Source organism: Rhagoletis pomonella, unplaced genomic scaffold (assembly GCF_013731165.1).
Source record: "Rhagoletis pomonella isolate Grant_MI unplaced genomic scaffold, Rhpom_1.0 Rhpom_scaffold_00001, whole genome shotgun sequence".
NCBI classification, from domain to species: domain Eukaryota; kingdom Metazoa; phylum Arthropoda; class Insecta; order Diptera; family Tephritidae; genus Rhagoletis; species Rhagoletis pomonella.
The window spans coordinates 63,652,910-63,680,200 of record NW_023458555.1 but is presented as its reverse complement, the minus strand read 5'-3'; the positions used below and the strand labels follow the sequence as shown (position 1 = coordinate 63,680,200).

Here is a 27,291-nt window from a genome sequence, read left to right as displayed (position 1 = left end):
TTTGACGTAGCAACCACCACAACGTTAGCGAGCGAGTTTTTTTTTTTTTCGGGTGGCAGGACCGCTTACGATATCTACGTATCACGAATGGGAGCAAACAAGCAAAATCGATAACACCTGTCCACAATGTATCGCTTCAATATGTGAGGTGCCCATACACTTTTTATACGCTTGTACGATATTAGGTGCAGTTCACACTATCAATTTACAGTGTGGAATCGGCACCCTGAAATTGTGCATATGGAAACTGTGCATACGAAATAATGCATATGAAAAAAACCGAAATAATGCATACGAAAAAAACCGAAATAATGCATATATGCACAGTTTCGGTTGAAAACCGAAATAATGCATATGAAAAAAACCGAAATAATGCATATATGCACAGTTTCGGTTGAAAACCGCAATAATGCATATTAGAAAAACCGAAATTATGCATATGCACTCTTTCGTTTGAAAACCGAAATAATGCATATGAAAAAAACCGAAATAATGCATATATGCACAGTTTCGGTTTAAAACCGAAATAATGCATATGAAAAACCCGAAATAATGCATACATGCACACTTTCGTTTGAAAACCGAAATAATGCATATGAAAAAAACCGAAATAATGCATATATGCACAGTTTCGGTTCAAAACCGAAATAATGCATATGACAAAAACCGAATTAATGCATACATGCACAGTTTCGACTCAAAACCGAAGTAATGCATATGACAAAAACCGAAATAGTGCATACATGAAAACGAACTTCTTTCTGAGTAGGCGGCCTTCGGCCGCGCTTAGGGATTATAACCCTTACTAAGTAGAATTCTCCTTTCTGTGTTGCCGGAAAAGGGGGCCGGAAGTATTTTTGCGCAGAACTTCTTTCTGCGTAGGCGGCCTTCGGCCGCGCTTAGGGATTATAACCCTTACTAAGTAGAATTCTGCTTTCTGTGTTGCCGGAAAAGAAGGGCGGAAGTATTTTTGCGCAGAACTTCTCTCTGCGTAGGCGGCCTTCGGCCGCGCTTAGGGATTATAACCCTTACTAAGTAGAATTCTCCTTTCTGTGTTGCCGGAAAAGGGGGCCGCAAGTACTTTTGCGCAGAACTTTTTTCTGCGTAGGCGGCCTTCGGCCGCGCTTAGGGATTATAACCCTTACTAAGTAGAATTCTCCTTTCTGTGTTGCCGGAAAAGGGGACCGGAAGTATTTTTGCGCAGAACTTTTCTCTGCGTAGGCGGCTTTCAGCTGCGCTTAGGGATTAAAACCCTTACTAAGTAGAAGTAAATAATTCATATTAGAAAAAACGAAATTATCCATATGCACACTTTCGTTAGAAAACCGAAATAATGCATATAACGAAAACCGAAATAATGCATGCATGCACAATTTCAGTTCAAAACCGAAATAATGCATATGGCTAGAACCGAAATAAAGCATACATGCACAGTTTCGGATGAAAACCGAAATAATGCATATGTGAAAGACGAAGGTATGCATACATGCACAGTTTCGGTTGAAAACCGAAATAATGCATATAACAAAAACCGAAATAATGCATGCATGCACAGTTTCGGTTGATAACCGAAATAATGCATATGAAAAACCCGAAGTAATGCATACAGGCACAGTTTCGGTTGAAAACCGAAATAATGCATATGAGAAAATACCGAAATTATGCATATGCATACTTTCGTTTTAAAAGCGAAATAATGCATATGAAAAAAAACGAAGTAATGCATACATGCAGTTTCCGTTTAAAACCGAAATAATGCATATGGTAAAAACCGAAATAAAGCATACATGCACAGTTTCGGTTGAAACCGAAATAATGTCTAAATGCACAGTTTCCATATGCGCAATTTCGGTGCCCCTGTGGAATCAACATTTATTTACAAGTATAAACTATATTTTATTTTCGTTTTTAAACTCATTTAATGCTCGCCACCCAACTGCAACCTACACACATAAAGGCACATTATTTAGTACATAAGTACTTGGTACTAATATTGGATAACAGCAAGGGGAAAAACATTAACCAATTTCAGACAATGACTAAATTCACTTCAATGAGGAAGAGGGCGGAGCAGCAATCACAGCGTTATCCGCTCGCATGCCGTCTACGAGCGAAGAGAGATGCCGTCGGTGCCATGACAAGCATCATACAACTCTGCACCTGGATGAGGAGCACCAAGCAGTCGACACAAGACCATGGAGCGTGCAAGTCGCAAGTGAGGATGAATCAGAGCACCAAACAGTCGACACAAGACCATGGAGCGTGCAAGTCGCGAGTGAGGATGAACCAGAGAACATTCTATCGGTCAATGCTTCAGGCTCAGGAACAGAGACCAGGGCTCTCCCACCGGACGCCGAGGAAGGCGAAGTCATTGAAACTGCAGTAGCAACCCGCACTCTTCGCTCGACTTCACGAAGGGGATCGGAAACTAGGCCGTCCCGACCGCTCTTAGCACATGAACGGCGCCGAGGATCGGAAACTCGGCCTTTCCGACCACGCAAGCCTTCACGCCGTCGCCGTGGAGCGGAAACTAGGAATTTCCGCCCGCGGGCCAGACACTTAGATTCGGCAAATCGACGCCGCCATCAAGGTAGACTGGAGACGAGGCCTCGCCAGCTGCCTGTTGCATTCAGAGCGAGTCAGGTCCAGCCTTCAACTCACGTATTAAGGCCCGTTACATCAATATGTCCTACTGCCGTGGTCAAGGTCGAATCGCAAGGACGGCTCCATTTGATACGCGCCTTGATTGATGTGTGCTCACCGACCTCGATAATTTCAGCCGATTTAGTACGCGAACTGCGCCTTGATTTTGGTCCGCAACAGGGTTGCCTACTGCGTTTGCGCGGCAAACATGGCCAAAATAAAAGGGTAGCAATCCATGTAAGAGTGATGCTAATTATATTCGGATCAGCCCCACCAGTAGCGTCGATCCCTCGATAGCGGCACCGTACACGCACATTCGACTAGCGGACCCGAACTTCCACACCTCAACGCCGATTCGCTTGGTCTTGGGAGCCGATGTATATCCCGAGATTATCTTGCCAGGGATACTCCCAAGCACTTTTGGGCCATTCCTGGCCCAAAGCAGCATATTTGGGTGGATCCTATCGGGATCGTGTCCATCCTAAATATCGAATAAATCTTTTTTTCGTTTTTGTTTTTTTTTATTTAGATAATTATATATATACACCAGAGCTGTAAAATGATTGAATCAACATAGTATGCATTCACTCGGCATTCCTTTCAAAATGTTGATTGTTGGTTTGTATAAATAAAAACTTCATTCCTGAGTGGCTTAAAATATTTTAAAACAAACAAACTGTGTTTTGTTGTTGAATGCTAGATTTCCATTCAGTATAGAATGTGAATGTTCAGCAGCATTCGCACTCACACATGATTGTATATTTAGAATGAATGCACACTTTTTTTTACCATTCAGTACCAATAATTTGTTCCCAGGGTTGATATATTTTATACTTTAAAGTTTTAACATATCTGGAATTGAAACAAAAACAAATATTTTATTTCAAAGTATATGTACTTATGTATTGAAGTTTTCTGCCACTAACCCAAAGCCAATGACTCGTGCAATATTATTTATTCCAAAGCAACTTATCGCAACTGTAGAGCAAAACAGACACATCTTGATATGTATACATATACATCATCGATTGTAGACATTTTTTCGCAGAAGAATATACAAAATTGATTTATCACAATTATTTTTGTACTAAATATTTTTTTCACAGTATACAGTGATCCAGGTAGCCAAAACAAAAAATGTAAACATACTTATTTGACATTTTGTTTGAATGTATTGGTTGATATTTTTTCACAGTTGTCGTTTTCGTTAACCCAAATGAAATCCAATTTAATTATTTTCTTATAGTGAAAAATATTTCCAAGTCACATAAAATGAAATAACGAGAAACACGAAATTCCAAGCAAATGAAGCGTGAAGCGTTAGCAATTATGACCGGATGCAGTTCCTACATAAGTAAACCGTGTTCTGAACACAACTTTGAGTGAATAATGGTGGGCTGACTTTGTAAAATGGTCCCATCGATTAGGCGGTAAAAGATGTATTACTTAGCTTATGGTACAACTCTCCAATTTCCAAATGCCCGTAATTTGTGTGTATTTGTTCAGCCGATTATTCACATTTGAAAGAGGATAATGCATGAATTAATAGTGGTATTCATCTAAACCGATAACTTTATCAAGCAGATAATCTTATAAGTTTATGCACTCTGTTACATGAACGACCCACACTCTCTTTTCGTTTACACATGCGACAATAGTCGTGTTTTCTTTGGTTATAAAGCGCAGTGTCACTAACTTTATACTACTAGCACGGGGATAAAGAAATTATAGAAACTACCTCACTAAATTGGAAAAAATTATATTTACGAGATATCTATTTAAATAAATGTACATACAACATAAAGGCTATTTATTTGAAGCAAGTTATAAGAAACAATGGCAGAATGTCTGTTTGTGTATGAATTCATTTGTCACGGCTACCAAACTTTGCGAATTATCAATGAAACAAAACAAACAGACGGGATAATAATTGAACCAGATCTCTATCAGGATCATATCGGTGTTGAATTTGCGTGCAAAATTTGTATGCGGATCCCGATTATTGCCTAAGAAAACATAGCTAGAGTTGCGACAGAGTTGCATTGTCTTCAGTTTATCAAGTTTATTCAGTGAAATCGCTGGATAAATTTATCAGAAATGTGTAAACGAGTTTCCATACAAATTTTGACAGTTCATTTATAAGGTTTACACAATTATAAGTTTATACGGTTTACAATGCATTTATAAGGTTTGATGAATACCCTTAATGCAAGTAAAGAAGGTTTATGCAGATAAGCGAGCGCGTTTGTTAACCGTATAAAATGTATGTACGTATATACACATATATTCAGAATGACGAGATGAACTAGTTCAGCCCTCTCTGTTTGTAAACACGCTAACTCGAACAAAATTTAGTTATTTTAACGAAAGTCGGTGTCGAAGTTGCCTTTGGTATAATTTAGGTTAGTGTTAAATTTTGTCGAAATCTGCCAATAACCACGCCCACCTCCCACGTAGTAATTAACAATATTTTTGTTTTATTATAATTTGTTTTACGAATTTTGCTGTTCAAATTTACATTTCAAATATATCAACAAACATTTGTAGGTACTTTTGCACCAGTTGTTGCCTATGGGTTAATGACAAAAAAATCCTATATATTCACAACATTTCATGTATTAGTTTTCAAATAAGCATATTGTCAATGGCTGGTTTGCTGTATACTGTGATTTTTTTCAGTTTTCAAATATGAAAACTTTCAAAACAAAATTTCAGAAGGGTTCCTGTTTTTTTTAAAGGGGTTGAGGAGTTCCATTACTTTGAGCAACTTTTTTAATTAACTATTAATTTAAATGTTTCCTAAACATATTTACAACGCAGTTCTGCAAGAGGGTACCATAACTTTTTTTCAAATAACGTATATTTGGAACAACCAAAATTAATCGATATGGATACATACATTTATGTTCGTATGTACTACTTATGTATGTATATATACATAAAAATGCTCAGAATAAAAAGGGAAGATGATTAGTCCATGCCCGTTTCTCTCTCTGCTCTAGCAAAAGTTGAGATATCTCAACCAAATTCTGTACGAGGGTTTTTTATCTAGGGCAGCAGGGTATTGAAAATACAAAAGTCGAACAATAACCTGGTCCCTCTCATAAAATGGTAATTTCGAAAAATGCCAAAACTACAATATTTCCTTAATTACAGGAACCAAATTAAATACTGCCATGTTTATTATTATAGTTTTGGAAAATGGACATGGGATATATTGCTAGCTTTAAACATCAATTTGCTCAAAACATACGTTTAGAACAGTGTGCAAGCTGCTACCACATGTGTGGTAGATCAACCACGTATTTTTTTTTAAATTTGGGTGTCTACCACATCTACCACACAAGGCTTAAAATCTACCACATTTTAGACAGAACATTTGTTTACAATTTTCCCATAACTCTAGAATTTCAACTCAATTGTAATTCGAAATATAAAAATTAATTCAATTATCAAATTCAAATTAATCAATAGATTTTTAAAAAGGTACATCATAAATTTTGCTTTAAATATATCTGTGCCTTAACTTTCTAATATTTCAAAAATACGCCTATTTATATTTGCTAAAGTATTATGCAATGGGAAAATAATTTGGTCGATTTTTTTGCATACAAATAAAATATTCTTTTCTTCATGATTATATTCTCTAACTAGAAAATTAATGTTATACTTGTTTTTGCACCAATTGCGTGGAATCTGTACGATCCACTAGCAATTATATTTCCCGATTTAATTTTTGAGTTGTGTGTTTTTGAGTTTTGACGACGGTGAGCGATATGTATACCCAATAAAATATGAATTGGAAAATCTACCACATCTTATTCAAATCTACCACATTTTTTTTTTTCGATTATACCACACTAAAATAAAAAGGGGTTTGCACACAGATTTGTTAGATCTTTTTTTGAGAAAAGTTGATAATTTGCAACTTATTGTAAATGGTAGAAACCACCACAAACCCACAAATCAGGTTTTAGAATCTTTATTAAATGCTTGACCCAATAGCGAAGAAAAAAGTACGAAGAAACTTGTATTAAGAATTTTTATTAATAAATAATAAAATGTATATATCTAAAGTTAGAAGTAGAAGCGCTTAAATTTGTTTACTTATTTTAACGTAGATATATAGGTATGTACATATGTAATAATTTCTGCACATACCTTTTATTGGTACATTGGTAATACTTATTTAGAAAGCTGACAATTTTCGAAACAGAGATGTAAAAATCGTTAATAATTAACATTTTTCATAATGACATTCTTGGCAGAAAAATATTTCTCTAATTAATATTTTCATTTATTATAAATATTTGTACAAATTTAAGTGAAACAAATTAGTGATAACGCTCAATAAACTATTTTTCGTGTTGAAATTTTGAAATCTGTTCAATAAAATTCAACCTTGCGTATTTTTCAGTGGGTTTTGTGTATTTAGAATATTTATATCGATTGATTGGTACTGAATGAATGTGTGCACACATAGCAAAAGCTGCATTCATCTGAATGCTTATTCAGTGTTAAAAGTTAATGTTTCGTCATTCAGTTTTTTCAATCTTTCTTTGAATATGTTAATGTGTGCCATCGTATCTACTTTGAGTGAATGTAGAATTGGAAAATTATAAGCCACATTCCCCAACAAGGAAAAATTCAATGAAAACATAATAACATAAAATTGATGATTTTTAATTTCATATGATTTCACAGTTTTACAGCTCTGATATACACATATATATACTTTCTTGAAATGAATATGAATTTTTTAATAAATGAAGTGCAATGAAATGTCAAACCATGCCTTGTTCTCTTAACCTTTGTTTTCGTATCATTTCTACAGCTGTAGGAGGCGAAGATGGAAGCACGGGTGGCAACAAGGAAGTCCGACTGACCGGATGACAACCAGCTGACATTTTTACTACTTACATTCGAATTTGTAATTAGTTACTCAACGCGGTGTGATGGCTGAGTCGTAATAGATGTTGCTTGTAGCAAGGGGGCCGGTATGTTTAGGCCTCCACCCTAAACTCAAAATAATGCAATGGGTGTACGCCCTTAATGTTCATTTATACTCACATGCATGTATACATTTGCAGTAGTAATAACCCACAATGTTGGCCGTTAGTATCATTTATACACACATGCATGTATACATTTGCATGTATTAATAACCCACAATGTTGGCCGTTAGTAATACTTCCCGCCAAATTAACTTTCGTTAAGTTACCCCTCCAAACAGTTTTACTGCTTGGAGGTTGAACTTAATTGCGTAAAAAGGAGATCGGCCACTTCTTTTCTGGAGATCAACAGAGGACGACTATCAGCCATCACCCGACGTCATAAGCGATTGAGGTAAAAGTCAATTTTCCAATCCGATATTTGTGCATACATAGCAAAATATATATATATATACATACTTTGTAATAAAAGAATTACATTTTATATGGAAGACTAATTCCCGTCTTTATTTATTTTCACCATACCTCTAAAATGACATCGGTGCAACAAACTGCGAACCATTGAGCTATCAAGTACGCAGTCGTTGCAGCGTTGCACAATTGGAAAGATATTAAAATAGTTTAAACTATCTTATAGTGTGTAAATTAAATTATCAAACTGATAAAGGAATGGTTAAAATATGACAATTTTATAGGCCACTAGCTGCTTTCAAGTAAAGCTATGATTTTCAGGTCCAAATCAACTATGCGTGAGCATTAAACTATTTCGGTGTTTAAACCATAAAAAACCAGGTGCACGAGATATGATTAGACATAAAAATACAAAAAGAAATTAATTTGAAGAGTTCGATTTTCCGGATTTTGTCCAACTAGATTTGGGGTTCAGACGCAATAGCAGTAACTTGAGCTCCCAAATGCTGTCGTCAGCGTCTGCGAATCGTCGATTCTCGATTGCAGGTGCAGCAATGCAGCTGGATATCAAGTGGAAAGTCATGTCCGCCAGGCAAATTGTGCTCTCTTTAAGTTTAAGGGCCGTTTTCTCATCTAACCTTTAGTTTACCGGCCACTTTATCTTCTCGATATAAGAGTTTTCGTTTTCTCATCAGCGCATTAATTTCTCGAATCGATAAATTGTTGCTCATCTGATGCAACCTTTAAAAATTTGTACCCAACTTTAAATTTTGGTTTGGTTTTGGTTTATGAGTCAGATATATTAGATATTTCAACCAAGGTTTTGGTTTTTGCTAACAGTTGCTCTCGCTCTGTATTTGCTTATGCTGCATTGCCAACCTTTGAAATTTTATGACGAATGTAGTGAAGTTTTACTCTCGGAAATGTAGTGAAGTTTCCCTCTACGGAATACAAAATGTATTTTTACCGGTAAGATAAGAAAACGAAAACACTTTAAAGTTAGGAACAATTTATCTGCCCTGTTAGTAAAGGCAACTTTACTGCTTACATTAGAAAACGGCCCTAAGAATTCTATTGTTAGTTAGTTAATCAGTAGAACTCAAAAGAGGCACAGCCAAATTGCTGGACAAAAATAAATATATTAAGGGCCGTTTTCTTATGTAAGCAGTAAAGTTGCCTTTACTAACAGGGCAGATAAATTGTTCCTCACTTTAAAGTGTTTTCGTTTTCTTACCTTGAAGGTAAAAATAAATTTGTTATTCCGTAGAGTGAAACTTCACTACATTTCCGAGAGTGAAACTTCACTACATTCGTCATAAAATTTCCAAAGGTTGGCAATGCAACATAAGCAAATATAGAGCAAGAGCAACTGTTAGCAAAAACCAAAACTTTGGTTGAAATATTTAATATATCTGACTCATGAACCAAAACCAAACCAAAATTTAAAGTTGGGTACAAATTTTAAAGGTTGCATCGGGTGAGCAACAGTTTATCCATTCGAGAAATTAATGCGCTGATGAGAAAACGAGAACTCGTATATCGAGACGATAAAGTGGCCGGTAAACTAAAGGTTAGATGAGAAAACGGCCCTAAAAATATAAACGACAATAATTTAATTTATGATATTTAATGTATGATGTAGACGCTCGTATATAATTCAATATACAAAACTTAGACTATAAATAAATAAAAAAAATGTATGTTTTTCAACACGAATACAATTTAAGGCCAGTATCCAGCTCTTAAGAAAAGCAAAAACTCCATATAAAATGACATGCCAGAAACGGCTAAGAAATTTTCTTATTTAAAATTCTCTTGAGGCAGTACGCAGTTCTAAAGAAACTTGCTACGCTTTCTACTACGGTTTTCTAAAGTTTTTTTTGTAAAAAAAGAGCACAAGGCAACCCATGCTTGCAACAGAAATATATGCCCGTTCCATTATTTCTTGAGGAAAGAGTGAGGCAACAGGCTGGTGAAGTATCAGATGTCAAAATTCCTTGGACACACCCACGAAATAACGACAGTTTTTTTCTTTACCGTTTTCTTGAGATCTGCATAATGGCCATTAGCGGGTAAAAAACGTGGGTTGCAACTTCAGACTTTTGTGAATCATGGTTACATTTTAGGCCATTTAAATTTGTAAATCCTTGTAAATTCAGCGCTGACACAGCTTTAAATATTTCAAAATATTTCATCTTTTAACTATCCTTGAAAAATTTTACTTAAAAAAAACAAAAACACTAAAAAGAGCACTTGGCACTAAACCATTTTTAGTTGTTTTAGTTTTCAAAAAGCACTAAACCTAGTGCTTAAAGCACCAAGTTGGCAACCATGGCTCGAAGTGTTACCAGTTAAAAATGCCATAGTTTTGTAAATTTTTTATTTATTTATTACATTACGGCGGCCGTTGTTGCGAAGAAATAAACCTGGGAAGTTTTTTTATATAAAAAAAAACCTTGGATTGCGTGAACTTTGTGCGATGGTGCCGTGTCTTGTTGAAACGGACAATGATTTCTACCGAATTTTTTTCCTGCCCAAGGTAATAACGCATCGTTAAACATCTTTTCACGGTGGATTTTTTGATTTACCTTTACGCCATGCTCAATGCAAAATTCCACTAGACGACATTCGTGCAAAATGTGAAGCATTCCCGTAAAGCCTCGATGGTATTATCCGCGCTAAAGATGGTTACAACTTAAATAAAAAAAAAACAAATTTTGATTGGTAACACTTCGAGTACCTACCCCTGTATATGTTAATATCAGTGTCTATACGAACAAATTTAATATAAAAAACAACTTCCGTATATGTTTTGCTTGGAAATGACCCATATGTATAGCGCATAATTTAACAAAAAATAAGTTTCTGCTACCACACAGTTTTAAAATTTACTTTGAGAGGATTATATCGCTCTTCAAATGCTGTAAATTGCACAGTGCCACAAAAAACAATAAAGCAGAAATACCTGGGAAGTTAAGTATATTTTCTGGTAGGTCTTTTCGAGTAAAACTAGAATCTAAATATGAAATTTCCCAAAGAATCTAAATATGAAATTTGCCAAACACCCCCAACATCTTGATTTACCGTTAAAAACCTGGTTTTTCGTAGTTTTGCGCACTTATAAGCCTGTAACTTAGTTGATTATGAACCGAGTTTCAGTTTACTACCGGGTTTAAAAAGAAGAAACTAAAGCCTTTTGAATGATTATACGTGAATAAAGAAACCTTTAGAGATCTTTTGTGTATTTACCCAGCAAACACATTTTTTTTTACTTTTTTCGCCTTTTCTCAACTTTGGTATGGTTTTTACGCATTATTTTATAAGGAAACTATATTAGTCATAAATTGACTGTGAAACTAAATTTAATAACTAGTAAAACTAGTTTTTACTTTCAAAAAGAGGACGAAAGTCTACTGACTGAAAACAAAATTTTTGTAAAAATATTATTTTTAGCTATACAACTCAAAAATATTTGCTTAACCGTTTCTCGATGAAGAGACCAGCAATATTCTGAGAATATTTTTATTTTATTTTTCCTTCGAAACGTTTTTAATTGTAGCTATTTCTTGGTGAAAGCGTTCGCATTTTTCATCACTGAACTGGCCCAAATAAAGCGAGAAGGAGTCCAAATACGAATGAAAGAAATGAATTTTTATGGACATGTTACAGCCCATTCCTCCGTAACCATTCAAAAATTCATAGACACATAGTTGTCGCTTCTGTGGTTTCCAAGGAAATTATTGCATAGCGCTATAAAACTCTGGTTCCGTGCGCAGAAGTGCAAAACTTTTGACTGCCATTCACCTGTGAGTGGCTAGAAGCGATTCTTGTGCGTCTGGTTCAAACCGCAGCTCACAACGTCCGGATATTTATATCCATGTATCCTCTGGGTAGCAACCAAACACCCGTTTGGGAGCGAGCTAAAGTGAGAAGGCGTAAAACCTCGCGTGTGCTGGGTTTGGGTCCCGCCATGTTAAAACCTCGCCCAATGAAAAAGAATAAACAGCCTCGGATGAGACCCCCTTTTTTTTATGCCGACCATAGCAAACGTATAAAGGACTATGATATGAGGGTATGCACCTGGAATATCCGCACCCTTAATGGGGAAGGTGCCTCTGCACGGCTGGTTGATGTCCTCGGGAAGACAAAGACTAACATCACCGCCATCCACGTAATGCGATGGACGGGGCAAGGAAAACTAAGCGTGAAGCCTACTATAGTTGCCACGTAAAGGAGCGCAAATTCAGTGTGGGATTCGTGGTAGGAGAGAGACTCCGTCGCCGGGTAATGGCGTTTAGCCCGGTGAACGAACGTCTAGCCACAATCCGCATCAAAGCGAGATTCTTTAACATCTCGCTCATCTGCGCCCATGCCCCGACGGAAGAGAAGGAAGAGGCGTCCAAGGATCTCTTCCATAAGCGCTTGGAACGTACATATCAGCTCTGCCCCGACACGATGTCAAACTCGTGCTTGGCGATTTGAATGCCAAAGTGGCCAAGGAAGGGATCTTTGGCGCCACTGTCGGAAAAATCAGCCTCCACGACGAAACGTCCGATAACGGACTGAGGCTGATCGACTTTGCCGGGGCCCGATACATGTTAGTATGTAGTACTAGGTTCCAGCCTAAGAACATCCGCCAAGCTACATGGCTGTCTCCAGATCGAAAAACGAGAAACCAAATCGATCATGTTGTGACAGACGGAAGGCATGCTTCCAGCGTTTTAGACGTACATACAATCCGAGGGCCAAACATGGACTCGGACTATCTTGTTGTAGCAAAGATACACACGCGCCTCTGTGCAGCAAAAAATGTGCGCCCAACAATGCAAGGAAAGCTTAACGTCGAAAAGCTGCAATCAAAACAGACGGCCAATTTATTCGCCACTCGACTCACACACCTGCTCTCTAAAAGCACTCTTCAACAATCCTACATAAGCGAGCAGTGGAACCGCATTTCCCGATCATTAAGTGCCGCCGCCGAAGAAGTAGTTGGATTTCAGCGATCCCGAAAGAACAACTGGTACGATGAGGAATGTCAAGAAGCCGCAGAGAAAAAAGTCGCCGCTTATAGGGCCACGCTGCGATCGGGCGGACCGTTATACGGAACTGAAGAAGGAAGCGAGACGCAGTTGCCGCAATAAGAAGAGATATACCGAAATACGTGAGTGCCATGAGCTTGAAATGCTAGCCGACAGGAAAAACCCCCGAAAATTTTACCAGAGGGTTGGGCGACTTCCGGAAGGTTTCAAGACCAGGGCGAACTCCTGTAAGAACCACAATGGCGACCTAGTGACCGATGTCCAGAATGTACTTACATTATGGAGGGAACACTTTTCCACCCTAATGAATGGTAGCAGCGCCGAAATTATTGGAGAAGAAGAACCCGAGCCCCCAGTCGATGACGATGGAGTCAATGTTCCACCACCTGACTATGACGAGATGCGAATAGCGATAGCGCGCTTGAAAAACAACAAAGCTGCTGGAGCTGACAGCCTGCCAGATGAGCTATTAAAGTACGGTCGCGAGGAGTTGATAAGGTGTATGCATCAACTCTTATGCAGAATATGGTCAGATGAACGCATGCCCAACGACTGGAATTTAAGTGTGATCTGCCCAATCCACAAGAAAGGCGATCCCGCTATTCGCGCCAACTAGCGCGGAAGAAGCATAGGTTATAAGGTCTTATATTGTGCAAAAGACTGAATCTCACCGTCAACGAACTGATTGGACCTTATCAGTGTGGCTTTAGGCCTGGAAAATCCAAAATATATCAGGTATTCACAATACTCCAAATCTTGGAAATGACCCGTGAGGAAAGGATCGACACTCACCACCTATTTGTCGGCTTTAAAGCCGCTTTTAACAGCACTAAAAGGAGTTGCCTGTACGCCGCTCTGTCTGAATTTGATATCCCCGCGAAACTAATACGGCTGAGTAAAATGTGTATCAGAATAGGGAAGGCCCTCTCCGAGCCGTTTGATACCAAACGAGGTTTCAGACAAGATGACTCCCTCTCGTTTGATATCTTTAATCTGATGTTAGAGAAGATAATAAGATTGCTGGCGTATGCCGACGACATCCATATGATGGGTAAAAACAAGGGCTACGTCTGTTCTGCCTTCTCGGGATTGGATAGCGAAGCAAAGCGAATGGGTTTGGTGGGGAACGAGGACAAAACAAAGTATCTCCTGTCATCACACAAACAGTCAGAGCGTACGCGGCTTGGCACTCACGTCACTGTTGTCAGTTACAAGTTTCAAAAAGTAGACGACTTCGTTTATTTAGGAACCAGCATTAACACCAATAATAATGTGCGTTGAAATGCAACGGAAAGTCACTCTTGACCTCAAGTGCTACTTTGGACTGAGTAGGCAATTGAGAAGTAAAGCCGTCTCTCGTCGTACAAAGATCACACTCTATAAGTCACTCATCATGCGTGTGCTGGTGTATGGCGCGGAGGCTTGGACAATGAAAACATCTGATGAAGCGGCTCTTGGAGTTTTAGAGAGAAAGATTCTGCGAAAGATTTACGGACCTTTACGCGTTGGCGATGGCGAATACCGAAGACGATTTAACGATGAGCCGTATGAGCATTACAACGATATAAAATTCAGCGGCTCCGCTGGCTTGGCCATGTCGTTCGAATGGACAGAAACGCTCCTGCTCTGAAAGTGTTCAACGCGGGCCGCGATGCTGTTCACAGAGGAAAAGGAAGGTCTCTTCTGCGTTGGAAAGACCAGGTGGAGAAGGACTTGGCTTTTGGACTCGGCCAAAATCGCTTAGGCGGTTACAGCGCCAATAAAGAAAGAAGAAGAAGCTAAAAACTCTTCCACGCACGTTTTTCTACACAGCTTAGCTTGTTCATAGTTTTACGAATTTTAGGTCCTATGAAAATAGCTAAAATTCATAAAAAGAGATAAAACCGATGAAAAAGTAATAGATGGGAGAATAAAAAATTAATACCTCCTTTCATTTTGGCTTCACCTAATTTTTGGAACATTTAAGATGACAAAAAGCGTCGCTATTTACATCAAATTTTTTTACAAATGAGTGGTATTCTCGGAGTCTTTCACAGCCCTTGCTCTGATTGCACGGTTGGCAAGGCTTTGCAAGACTCCAAGAATACCCCTATAGTTTCATATATCCTAGCTTTAAATGTAGTGGTGTTAGGACAACATTTTCAGCTTTAACCAATGGGACGTTTAAAACAGCCTATTTGATGCGGCTCTCGGGATGGCCATACTTTGGTATGATAGAAAACGTAAAATTAAAAAACAGAACGGACAAGAAAACATTCTTGATTTGTATAGCCAAAAATAATATTTTTACAAAAATTTTGTTTGCACTAAAAATTTAATAACTCACTAGACTTTCTTCCGTTTTTTATAGTAAACACTCGAAAAGACCTACCAGAAAATATACATAACAGGTATTTTTTAGTCTCGCACGGTGTTACTTTCAATCCTCTTAAGGAGATGTAGTAGATAGATATGTAATATATACATACACTATATCAATGAACTTTCGAACAAAACAAAAACATTTCTCCTCGAGACAAGAACACCGATATATGTCTTTATAATACTTTAAGATTCGACTGTAAATGCCGAAGATATGATGAAAAATGTAAAAAGGCAACCGGAAAAAAAAAATTTATTTCGAAATATACTAATACACTATGCTCAGGGGATACGGCGAATTTTTTTTCAGTATGGTCGAATGTAAAAACTTACGTACATTGCATTCAAAAGTTCCTGCTTTCTTTATGGGGGTATTATGGTACAAATTTTTGCGACACTCCATGTAAACTTTCAAACCTCAACTGATTTAAATGCAAGTGAATAAAGTGAAAGGTTTACGCAATGACAAAAAAAAATATTATTTCTGAAGCGCAATCGCAAGAAAAACAAGACGAAATAAATCTTCCTTTGAGTTTTTCGCTTTTTAACAAGCCTTTTATTGTTGCTTACACTTATTATTTGTGGAGCGCAATCGCAAGAAAAACAAGATGAAATAAATCTTCCTTTGAGTTGTTCGCTATTTAACAAGCCTTTTATTGTTGCTTACACTTTACTCACCTTATTATGTACACTTATGTCTGCCATATGGTCATGGCGCGATGCAACGACGCATGAAATTCTCGCATAAACATAAATCATAACAGCCATTGGAATGAAAAATGAGCCCATTGCAGAGAAAATCACATATCCTTCGTTCTGGTTGTAGCGGCACTCATTTAGATCACGTCGCCCCGGCTCATACCTGTGAAATATGAAGGTTAAGAAAAAATTAAATGTCAACTGAATTAAGTACCAAAAAGAAAATGGATAAAGCATAAATTTCTAATATATATTAATGTACTACATACATATGTGTATCCCGAAAATCCCGGATTTAAATGAATTTACTCATAGCGTCGCTAATGTAAACTAAACAGAGTTTTAGGAAAAGTTAGTTAGTTAGTAGTTAGTTTACATCAATCTACTCAAAACTTCCTCAAATCGAGAAACTTATAATTTGTCCGACGTGCTGGTAGAAGAAGTTCAAATGTTTTGTAATCCAGGAGATAGGGGTCATTATCTTCAAATGGCTTATGACTACCTTTTGACAGTTTAGCCTAAAAGTGTTGAGGCCGAAATAAATACATATGTTTCTCATCAGTAGGTTTTGCATGTAAAAACATCAGGTTAAGATAAGAAGACTCCGCTTTGAATGTTTCGCTGCTCTTACGAAAGCATTTTAAGTGCAATTATAACAACACCAACAATACAAAAAAGGGCTGTGTGTTTTTAACCAGGCCCACCTACAAACATGTATTTTGACCCGCTGAATCCGATTCTGATATCCATTTGACTCGTACACCCTCAAAATTTCGAATAAATTGCGAAAAAATGGCAAAAATTTCGGCATTCACCATTTCTTTATAGAGTAGAATAGGCATGTTTAGATAAATTATTTTTGTATATTTTTGTTTAATTTTTTTTTTTATTAATCATTACTTCCAAAATTACCTGGTATTAACATTACATTACGTTCCTCAATCACATGATTTTTTAAATGCAATTTAAAAATTTGTCTGATTTAATAAATATCGCTAGCTTAGAGTGCAAAGTTGCTAAGTCCCCATTTAAAAATTGGAAGATGAGGAAAAAACTTCTTATAGCCATTTTCTTCAAGTATTTCGCAAAACTTTGAATGCAAGATTTTGTCTGTTTAAAGCAAAGCAAATCTCCATACGAATCAGAGAGATTCGATCTTTATTAAAAGATTTCGGACTATTTTGGCCTTATCGAATCTTCAGGGCTTTTTTGGACTAACCAAATTTTCCTTTCACTGAATATAAATGAGAAAACATAAAACTAGGACCTTTACCCCTCTCGAAAAGATGCATTTTTAATTTTCCTAGCCTCCTGTGTCAATATATGATTTTTCATAAAAAGTGAAGTTAGCAACTTTTCACTCTAAGCTAGCGATATGTGAATTTTACAGTCAGTTTATCGTAAATTTTAAATAGTTTAACTTCATGGTATGTTCAAATGCTTTCAAAGATATTGAATTTTTCCTCATATTCATAAAAGTTATGACTCAATGTGAATCCCGGGAAAAATCCCGGGATCCCGGGATTAGTTATAAAACATCCCATAATCCCGGGATGGCAATTTCCCTCATTTTTTGGCATCCCTAGTGTATACTTATGCACCAGAGATCTATTGCGATATATACAGTATTTATTTATTATTTATACAAATTCAGTGTCATCGTCAAATGTATTCATCATGCAATATAAAGCTCCAAAGACTGTCATTTGTTTCAGAATAAGTAGAGCATTTTTCACTGAAAAAAATACGAGGACTTCCTCAACTCAAAATTCATTTTCTTATATCTTAACAAAATATGTAAAATTTAATAAAATTTAATACTTCAAAGCCTGGTGGGAACCCGTTAAAGTTATTTTAAAATGGCTAACTTATTGCGGATGCCTACATTTTATACTAAAATAAAGCGGTGTCCCACACAAAAGTAGATGTAGGATCACCTTAATACATACTTACAAAGATGGACAAGTATGTCAAAGTAAAAAAATTTCTGGGGCCTTCTGACGTCTACTACAGCTGCCATTTAAGGAGCGTAAATTTTGTTAGATTTGTCGTGAGAGAGGATTTTCGCCGCCGAGTACTGTTGTTCACCGCCGTGGACAAGCGTCTAGCCGCAATCGGCATCAAAGCAAGATTCTTCAACATCTTCCTCACCTGCGCCAAATGCCCGACGGAAAAGAAGGACCAGGCGTCCAAGAAACTCTTCTATGAGCGATGGGAGCGTACATCGCGACTTTGCCCCGAAATGATGTCAAAATCGTGCTTGGAGATTTCGATGCCAAGGTAGACAAGGAAGGGATCTTTAGGGCGAATATCGGAAAATTCATCAGATAACGGATTGAGGCTGATCGAATTCGCCGGGGCCCTAAACATGGTGGTATGAAGTACAAGGTTCAAGCATAAAAAGATCCATCAAGCTTGGCTGTCTACAAATCAAAAAACGAGAAACCAAATCGATCATGTTGTGATAGATGGAAGACACGCTTCCAGTATTTTAGACTCACGTACTCTCCGAGACCCAAACATTGACTCGGACCACTATCTTTTTGCAGCCAAGATATGAATCGTCCGCTGTGCAGAAAAAAATGTGCGCCCTGCAATGCAAGGAAAGCTCAACGTCGAAAAACTGCAATAACAACAGATGGCTAATGCATTGCCACTCGACTATTACACCTGCTTTCAGAGAGCTCTTCAACAAACCGACATATGCGAGTAGTGGAACAACATTTCCTAATTAAATACCGCAAGTGTGGCTTTAGATCTACCTAAGACCAGGTATTCACAATGGTGCAGGTAACAAGATCAACGGAAAGAAGGTCAATTGACTTTATTTCGCTCCAGGGTGGACATTATTACTTTTTCAAAAGCGAAATAAAGTCTAAAAAATTTGGAAATAAAGTCATTGACGCTATTTCCTCATTCAAATGGAAATATCGTCAACAATGCTTAAAGTATGTCGATTCAAAGGAAACAATTTTGTTCTTACAATAAACATCGCCCCGTAAGTGTTGTTTTTTAATAGATGAAAAAGGTTATTGCCAAATCCTCAGTGTTGTGATATTAATCCACACACAATAATTAACTACCACCAATTGATTTTATTAAAAAAATTTAAATTTCGAATATGTAAAAACACGATGCGAAAAACTAAATGCCTGCGCACAGCTGAAATACGAGAAATATTTAAAGAAAGAGTGTAGAAATGATCCATAACTTGCAAAGCATGTTTCGTTTCCACAAAAATAAAGCGAACACTATTAAATTGAAGAAACAGTCCATGTAAAAAACCACGGAGGAACACTGAAAGAATTCTGTGTTTTAAATTAGCATATTTTGAACGAATTCGGAATGTCTAAGGTGGAAAAGAAACCAACCTTTCTATAAGGAAACAATTATATAAAACGAATTTTCTTACACTGAATTCATGTCTCCGCCAGCAATTTGTGACGACATCATTTAAAAGCAGCTAAGGAGAACGACGACACTATTTATTAGATGGCACATTCAACGAGCCATTGTGCCAAAACGCGGGTATAAACAATTATTGATTATTTAATATCGGAACCGAGATCATATACATAAGTTTTAAGATTGGTTTTCACATCCTTTTGAAACACAAATTATATGCTTTTTTACTGCAGACAAGTTGTTGCCCCAAAACACAGCAGAAATCTTCCAATCAGGGCTGCCAACTATCCTTAGTTATGAGGTGCCATATTGAGGATAAAAAAGTGCCAAAATGTGCCAAATAGAAAAATAAAAGTGCCAAAAAAGGTGTCTTCCATTTAATTATTCACATTTAGCAATAAAATAAAGCTACATTTTCCAAACCAAAGTGCAATGATAAAATAAGATAAACTTGTTTATCTTATAGCCTTTATAAATTAGAAAATTTTAGTTGAGAAAAAGAAGAGCACGCAAATTAAGTGCCATTTGAAGTAAAATAGGGACAAATGGCACGGTTTGAGTCAAGTTGGCATCCCTTCTTCCCATAACTTACAAATATAAAAATGTGAAATATCGATGGCTTGAATTCATTATACCCTCTATCTGCAATTTGCACAAAAACTAATTTGTGATTTTAGAAACCATCTGGGACTTATTACCTGTCGTTATATAAGGTAGCATTAATATCACTGATGACAGTTAAAGCTGAGGTGGATTTTTATATCAGAATCTCATCTTTGTGAAAAGTGTGCAGATAGAGGGTATTACTGAATATAAGCTCTCGATGTTTAAAATATATACAAATTTTATTTCAACGTATACAAAAAATAAATCTAACTGCCCTACAGCACGGCGGGAGACGGGGAAGCTAAGTAAATTTAATGTTTGAAAGAGAAATAATGTCAATGGGTTTTATTTCGTTTTTGAAAAGGTAATAATGTCAATTGACTTTATTTCGCACCCGGGGTATTTCCGTTGATCTTATTACCTGTCACCATTCACAATACGCCAAATCTTGGAAAAGACCCGCGAGAAAAGAATCGACATTCACCACTTATTTGTCAATTTCAAAGCCGTTTCGCCAGCGCTAACAGGAGTTGCCTCCACGCCGCGATTTCTGAATTCGGCAACCCCGATAAATTGAACCGGCTGTGCAAAATGACGTTGAGTTATAACACCTGCTCTTTCAGAATTGGAAAAGACCGCTTGCTACCAACGGGGTTTCAGAAAGGGAGCCTTCGTTTCATGTAATTTCTTTAATCAGATGTTGGAGAAGATCTGCAGAACTGAACCCAACAGAAATAATTTTTTACATGAGCGTGTAATGCTGGCGTATGCCGGTGACATTGACATCATCGGTAACAACAACCGTGAAGTCGATTCTGCCTTTTCCAAGTTGGATAAGGAAGCCAAGCGATTGGGTCTGATGCAGCGTTCAGACTACCGAAACCCGATTCGGGAATAAATGACTCGAAAAATCGGAGTAAAAACGAAGTTTTCGGAGCATCTTAACATTATTTTATTAAGTAAGTTATGCGGAATGAAATGCGGACAATTTCTAAGCAGATTTTAAAAAATTCTGGTAAACTCAGGAGCCAAACTGAGTATACTAAAATCTACTGCACAATCTTAACAAGCATTTCACAAAAAATTGCCTCGTTGTATATTATAATGCTGAAATAATTTCCTTGGAAGCGAACGAACACTGAAAAATTGCTGTTAATTTTATATACCGAAACTCAATGTCACGAAAAGTAACGTGCTTTTGAATTTTTTTTTCTATGAGACTTAAGAAAAACTTTATTTACAAAGGAAATGTCGGCTTTAAAGAACAGGAAAACACTAGAAAGAAGAGTGCGAAAAAAATGTTTCACATAGCAGCGAAAGGGGACCGTAACAGGAATCATAAATTGCTTGATCTCTCTGCAAAATCACAACGTATAATGACAATAAAGTGCAAAGCAAGCAAAATAAATATTAGATACTACGCAAGAGCCAGGAATATACTGAAATATGTGCAAACCACTCTACCCAAGATTTTTTAAACGTTGAAAAGGAAAATTAAAAGCGTCTATGAGCGCTATCCCAAAATTTGCTTTTACCACATTCATTTTAGTTTTGTACAACGGATTAGGGAAATATTTTTCATTTGGGACCCATAAAAGGACACCTAAATATAACTCTGAACTAATTATCGTCTAAATGGCTAAAAAAAATAATAACTCAAGTTGGCACAATAATGTCCCAAAATAACATTTTTGAAAGAGCCCTCCGCACTATGCCTGAAAACTTAAACAGACCAATCGTTAAGGACATGAGTCTTTTCTATAATAATGTTTCTTGGAAATTTCGACAATATCTATGTGAGTGGGAAAACAGTATTTGTTGCATCCGAAAGTATAGCTGTTTCTTTTTACTGCATCAGGTCGTATTTCATTCCGCATACGTTAGTATAGTGAAAACTTTTTACATCTTTAGGTATTTTTTCTGTTCATCACTTTTTTTCTATAATAACGCATTATTTGCATTTTGTTAATAAGAGTTCTTGCGAACATTAAGCTTTCAACTGTTTCCACATTAAGCCTATTCCTGAATTTATTTTTAATGAGATTCAGCTCTGAAAATTTTCTTTCGGCAGCGGCACCACGAAATATTTTTCTGGTCCTTAATCAATCCCTTGCTTTGGGAAATAAAAAGTGGTTCCGCAAGGAATGTTAAAGAGTAAAAGATACAACTTCTGTTACACCTTGCTATACAAAACATTGGTGCCACAGAAGTTATTGCGCAAAAATCTAAGAAGTTAATTATTCTGCAATATATATTTTAATGTGAATGAGGTAGGGAGTAGATTTTAAATTTAAAAAAGAAATCGGAGTAAGTCTACTCCGATCGGAGCAAAGTTCGGACGCTGGTCTGATGATCAACGAGGACAAGACGAAGTATCTCCTGTCATCAAACAAACAGTCAGTGTATTCGCGCCTTGGCATCCACGTCACTGTTGATAGTTATAAATGCAAGACTGGGCAACTGGGCCGGCAGGAGGATTTCTCTTTAGGGGGGTTTTATGCAAATTCATTCGTAACAACCAAGAACATCTTTGTTTTATTTAGAGTATTTAGCATATTGTATTTAATTGTGAACTCAAAGAAAAGTCACATGCAATTCACCGAGGTATAGATAACAATTATTTTAATACAGAGTCAACATACGGTTTGTACCACACGAGCCCGCGGAATTCCGCGGGTGCCCAAAACAGCCCAGAAAGCGTTCCTCATGCAAGAAAAATTGATTTTAGAGAGCGAATACCTTCCACCTTTGGATCGTAAATGTCTTCTTCTTCGTGACCAAAATAGCCCGAGCTTTTTTTCGGACAGAAATTTGTAAGAAGCCAATTTGAAATTTTGTAAGAGGGCGATATTACCGTCGCGGGTGGGACATTAGAACTGAACAAATTTTTCTTTCTTGTTTAAATTTAAGTATAAAGTACTCAACAAATATTATTATCTTCTCCAACATCAGATTAAAGAAGTCACATGAAAGACAGTCGTCCTGTCTGAAACCCCGTTTTGTGGCGAAACGCTCGGAGAGGTCTTTTCCAATTCTGACGGAGCTGGTTGTATTGCTCAACGTAATTTTACACAGCCGTATGAGTTTTGAGGGGATGCCAAATTCAGACATAGCGGCGTATAGGCAACTCCTTTTAGTGCTGTCAAAAGCGGCTTTAAAGTCGACAAATAGGTGGTGAGTGTCGATCCTTTTCTCGCGGGTCTTTTCCAAGATTTGGCGTATTGTGAATACCTGGTCTATGGTGGATTTGCCAGGTCTAAAGCCACACTGATGAGGCCCAATCAGTTCATTGACGGTGGGCTTCAGTCTTTCACACAATACGCTCGATAAGACCTTGCAACCTATGCTTAGAAGGCTGATCCCGCGGTAGTTGGCGCGAATGGCGGGGTCACCTTTCTTGTGGATTGGGCAGGGCACACTTAAATTCCAGTCGTCGGGCATGCGTTCATCTGACCATATTCTGCACAAGAGTTGATGGATGCACCTAACCAACTCCTGGCCGCCGTACTTGAATAGCTCAGCTGTAGGGCTGTCAGCTCCAGCGGCCTTGTTTTTTTTCAGCCGCCTTATTGCTATACGTACCTCGTCATAGTCAGGCGGTGGAACGTCGACTCCGTCATCATCGACTGCGGGCTCGGGTTCTTCTTCTCCACAACTTTCCGTGCTGCTACCATTTAGTAGGGCGGAAAGGTGTTCCCTCCATAATTTAAGTACGCTCTGGACATCAGTTACTAGGTCGCCATTATTGTTTTTACAGGAGTGCGCCCCGGTCTTTAAACCTACCGTAAGTCACCTAACTCTCTGGTAAAATTTTCGGGCATTCCTCCTGTCGGCCAGCATTTCAAGCTCTTCGCGCTCACGTATTTCGGCCTCTCTCTTCTTATTGCGGCAAATACGTCTCGCTTCCCTCTTCAGATGCCTATATAGCGGTCCCACATAGCGCGCGTTGCGCCCGATCGCAGCGTGGCCCTGTAGGCGGCATCTTTTTTCTCTGCGACTACTTCTTCGGCGGCGGTACTTAATGAGCGGGAAATGTGGTTCCACTGCTCGCATATGTCGGTTTGTTGAAGAGTGCTCTCTGAGAGCAGGTGTGAGAGTCGAGTAGCGAAAGCGCTGGCTGTCTGTTGTGATTGCAGCTTTTCGATGTTAAGCTTTCCTTGCATATTTGGGCGCACATTTTTTGCTGCACAGAGGCGGGTGCGTATCTTGTATAGTGGTCCAAGTCGATGTTTGGGCCTCGGAGTGTGCGTACGTCTAAAACACTGGAAGTGTGCCTTCCGTCTATCACAACATGATCGATTTGGTTTCTTGTTTTTCGATGCGGAGACAGCCACGTAGCTTGATGGATCTTTTTATGCTTGAACCTAGTACTGCATACTACCATGTTTCGGGCCCGGCGAAGTCGATCAGCCTCAATCCGTTGTCGGACGTTTCGTCGTGGAGGCTGAATTTTCCGACGGTGGTTCCAAAGATCCCTTCCTTGTCCACCCTGGCATTGAAGTCGCCAAGCACGATTTTGGTATCATGACGGGGGCAGCGCTCATACGTGCGCTCCAAGCACTCATAGAAGAGATCTTTGGATGCCTCATCCTTCTCTTCCGTCGGGGCATGGGCGCAGATGAGCGAGATGTTGAAGAATCTCGCTTTGATGCGGATTGTGGCTAGACGCTCGTCCACCGGGGTAAACGCTAGTCCACGTCCACGGAGTCTCTCTCCCACCACAAATCCAACTCCGAATTTGCGCTCCTTTACATGGCAGCTGTCTTATCCGAGGCTTTGCCTTGCTTCTTCACTGGAAGTGGTTTTTACGTGGCGGGTCCCAAGCCCAGCGCACAACCCATTGCTGGGACGGGGGTGGTTTCGCAACCAAATACACGTTTATATAGCGAGCCGCTTGCTCCAAGCAGACACCCGCTTACAGTCGCACCTACTGGTGAACAGACGCTGCAGACTTCAGTGAGCCCTTAAACCAAGTAAGTCAGAGTGGCCCCACCGAAGCTCCCTCTCTTTCTGCCGTGACCCAAGGCTCCACTCGGATTGGTTACCGCATCTCGCACATGGGTTGCTCACGTTGCCCAGAGTGCGCGAACGAGGGCGCAAGAGTCGGGATCGAGTATAGCCATGCAACTGTAACTGCATACCCAGCGCAATGATTATACCCCAATGCACTCCACCCTCAAAATTTCGAGTAAATTGCGAAAAGCCGAAAAAATGGCAAACAAATCGCATAGTTTATAGTTTTAATAAAGCCTTCGGAATAAATGACGTGAAAAATCGGAGCAGAAAATGAAACTCGGACGTAGAATTTTTAAACATCACTCATTTGTATACACATATTTATTATGAAGTATATATATGCACGTAAATAGGTAAGGTAAAAATAAACCTCTCGGTTAGGCTTGCCAAATGTTCGGGCCTAGGAGCCGCCGGGCTGGGGCAAAAAAATTGCGCCCTGCGGGTTCGCTATTAATTTCTTCGAGTTGCGGTTAAAAACTGGCAATCGATTTACTGGATATGGATATAAAAATAAGTTTTCTTTATAATAAAAAAGTACCAGGTTGACCGAGCTTTGCCCGGAGTGCATATATGTACTTTTTAAAGTTTTCAAGATTTGGATAGCTTTAAAAAAATATTTTGGAAATAAACAAAAAAGTGGTTTTCGATATCTATTACGTAAATTCCTCTCTATTCTATTCTACTGGATATGATTAAAAATAAGTTTTCTTTTTAATTTTCGTGTATAATAAAAAAAGTACCAGGTTGACCGAGCTTTGCCCGGAGTGTATATATGTACTTTTTACAGTTTTCAAGATTTGGATAGCTTTAAAAAAATATTTTGGAAATAAACAAAAAATAGGTTTTCGATATCTATTACGTAAATTCCTCTCTATTCTAAAATTTAGATGGAAACCCTATTCCGAAATACGCTGGAATGAATGGTACATATCTTGAGCATATGTGTACTGTGTATACATAAAAAAATGTCGATTGAAATGAATAAAATAAAAGTTTGTATTACATAGAACCCTGCCAATCCTGATGGAAAATATTTTCTGACCAAAGTTCTCAACAATACCTTTCATTTGATACCCATATTGCCATGTTTTAGATAAATTGTGTATAATCGGAAATAAGTGGCAACCTTACACTATTATAACATTTTATATATAGAGAAAGCATTGTCTAAGAACCTTCTTTGGTACCCATGAATAGTAATATTTTACCTTTTTTTTGTAAACAAAACATTAAATAAATATGCGATTCAAAATGGGTGGCAACCTTAAAATAATGTATTTGGATTTGGGATCTTTAAAAAAACTTCCATTTGATACCCATTTTATGATGTTTTAATTAAATTTTAAATAATTTCGGATAGGTCGCAAGTTAACCTTAGCATCCAAAATATTATCTGTGTACAAAATTTCATCAAAATCGTTAGAGCCGTTCTGAGAACCTTATGGTTATATATATATACAAGAATTGCTCGTTTAATGTAATGAGATAACATATTCTGTAAACACGTACATGCATTTGTTATGTAGTATGCATTTGAATTTTTCTTCTAGTACCATTTGAAATATTGTAACAACCTTGTCATTGTTGAAACTATTATCGATGCGAAGAAAAATATCTGATATATAAACCTGCCATTACGTTATAGAGCATACGGAGTTCAGATAATCGCAGAAGGTTATTGGTAAAACTCTGCCTATGCCAGTAAGAAACGAGTTTTTTAAGGTACGTTGCAAACAGTTGAACCCTTCCAAGAAACAAAATGAGGGTAAAACTAATATTGTCCCAATTTGGCAAGCCTACTCACAGTGCTGACAAAGTGACACACTACATCAAACAAGAGATCTTTTCTGTTTTATGAGCAGTGTTGCCATTTTAGCCGTTTTCCGGCTAGATTTAGCCGGTTGCGATAGCAAACAGCCGGAGAAATTTCGATTTAGCCGGCAGCCGATTTGTTAGCCGTTTTGCTGAAAAAATTAGCCGTGTTTAGCCGATTTTGCTATTTACCTTGTTTTCTCAAATTTCAAATATGTATATACGTTTCAATTTTTGACTAAGCGACCCAAAATCTGTTAGAAATGGCTACTAGCCTTATCGTGGAGAAGGCAGGATTGTATGAAATTGGGCCGATTTCGCTTATTTTTATTTTAAACGAAGAAGGG

At 37.9% G+C, this 27,291-nt stretch overlaps 1 protein-coding gene across 1 annotated transcript in view; it reads right to left on the bottom strand.

Moving 5' to 3' along the window:
- The window catches only part of LOC118755962 (tyramine/octopamine receptor-like), a 159,788-nt gene that overhangs the window by 48,929 nt on the left and 83,568 nt on the right, over window positions 1–27,291 (bottom strand). The window contains exon 4 of the mRNA XM_036490777.1: window positions 16,085–16,268. Within this exon, the coding sequence (XP_036346670.1) occupies window positions 16,085–16,268 (184 nt within the window). The remainder of the gene's footprint in view (window positions 1–16,084; window positions 16,269–27,291) is intronic.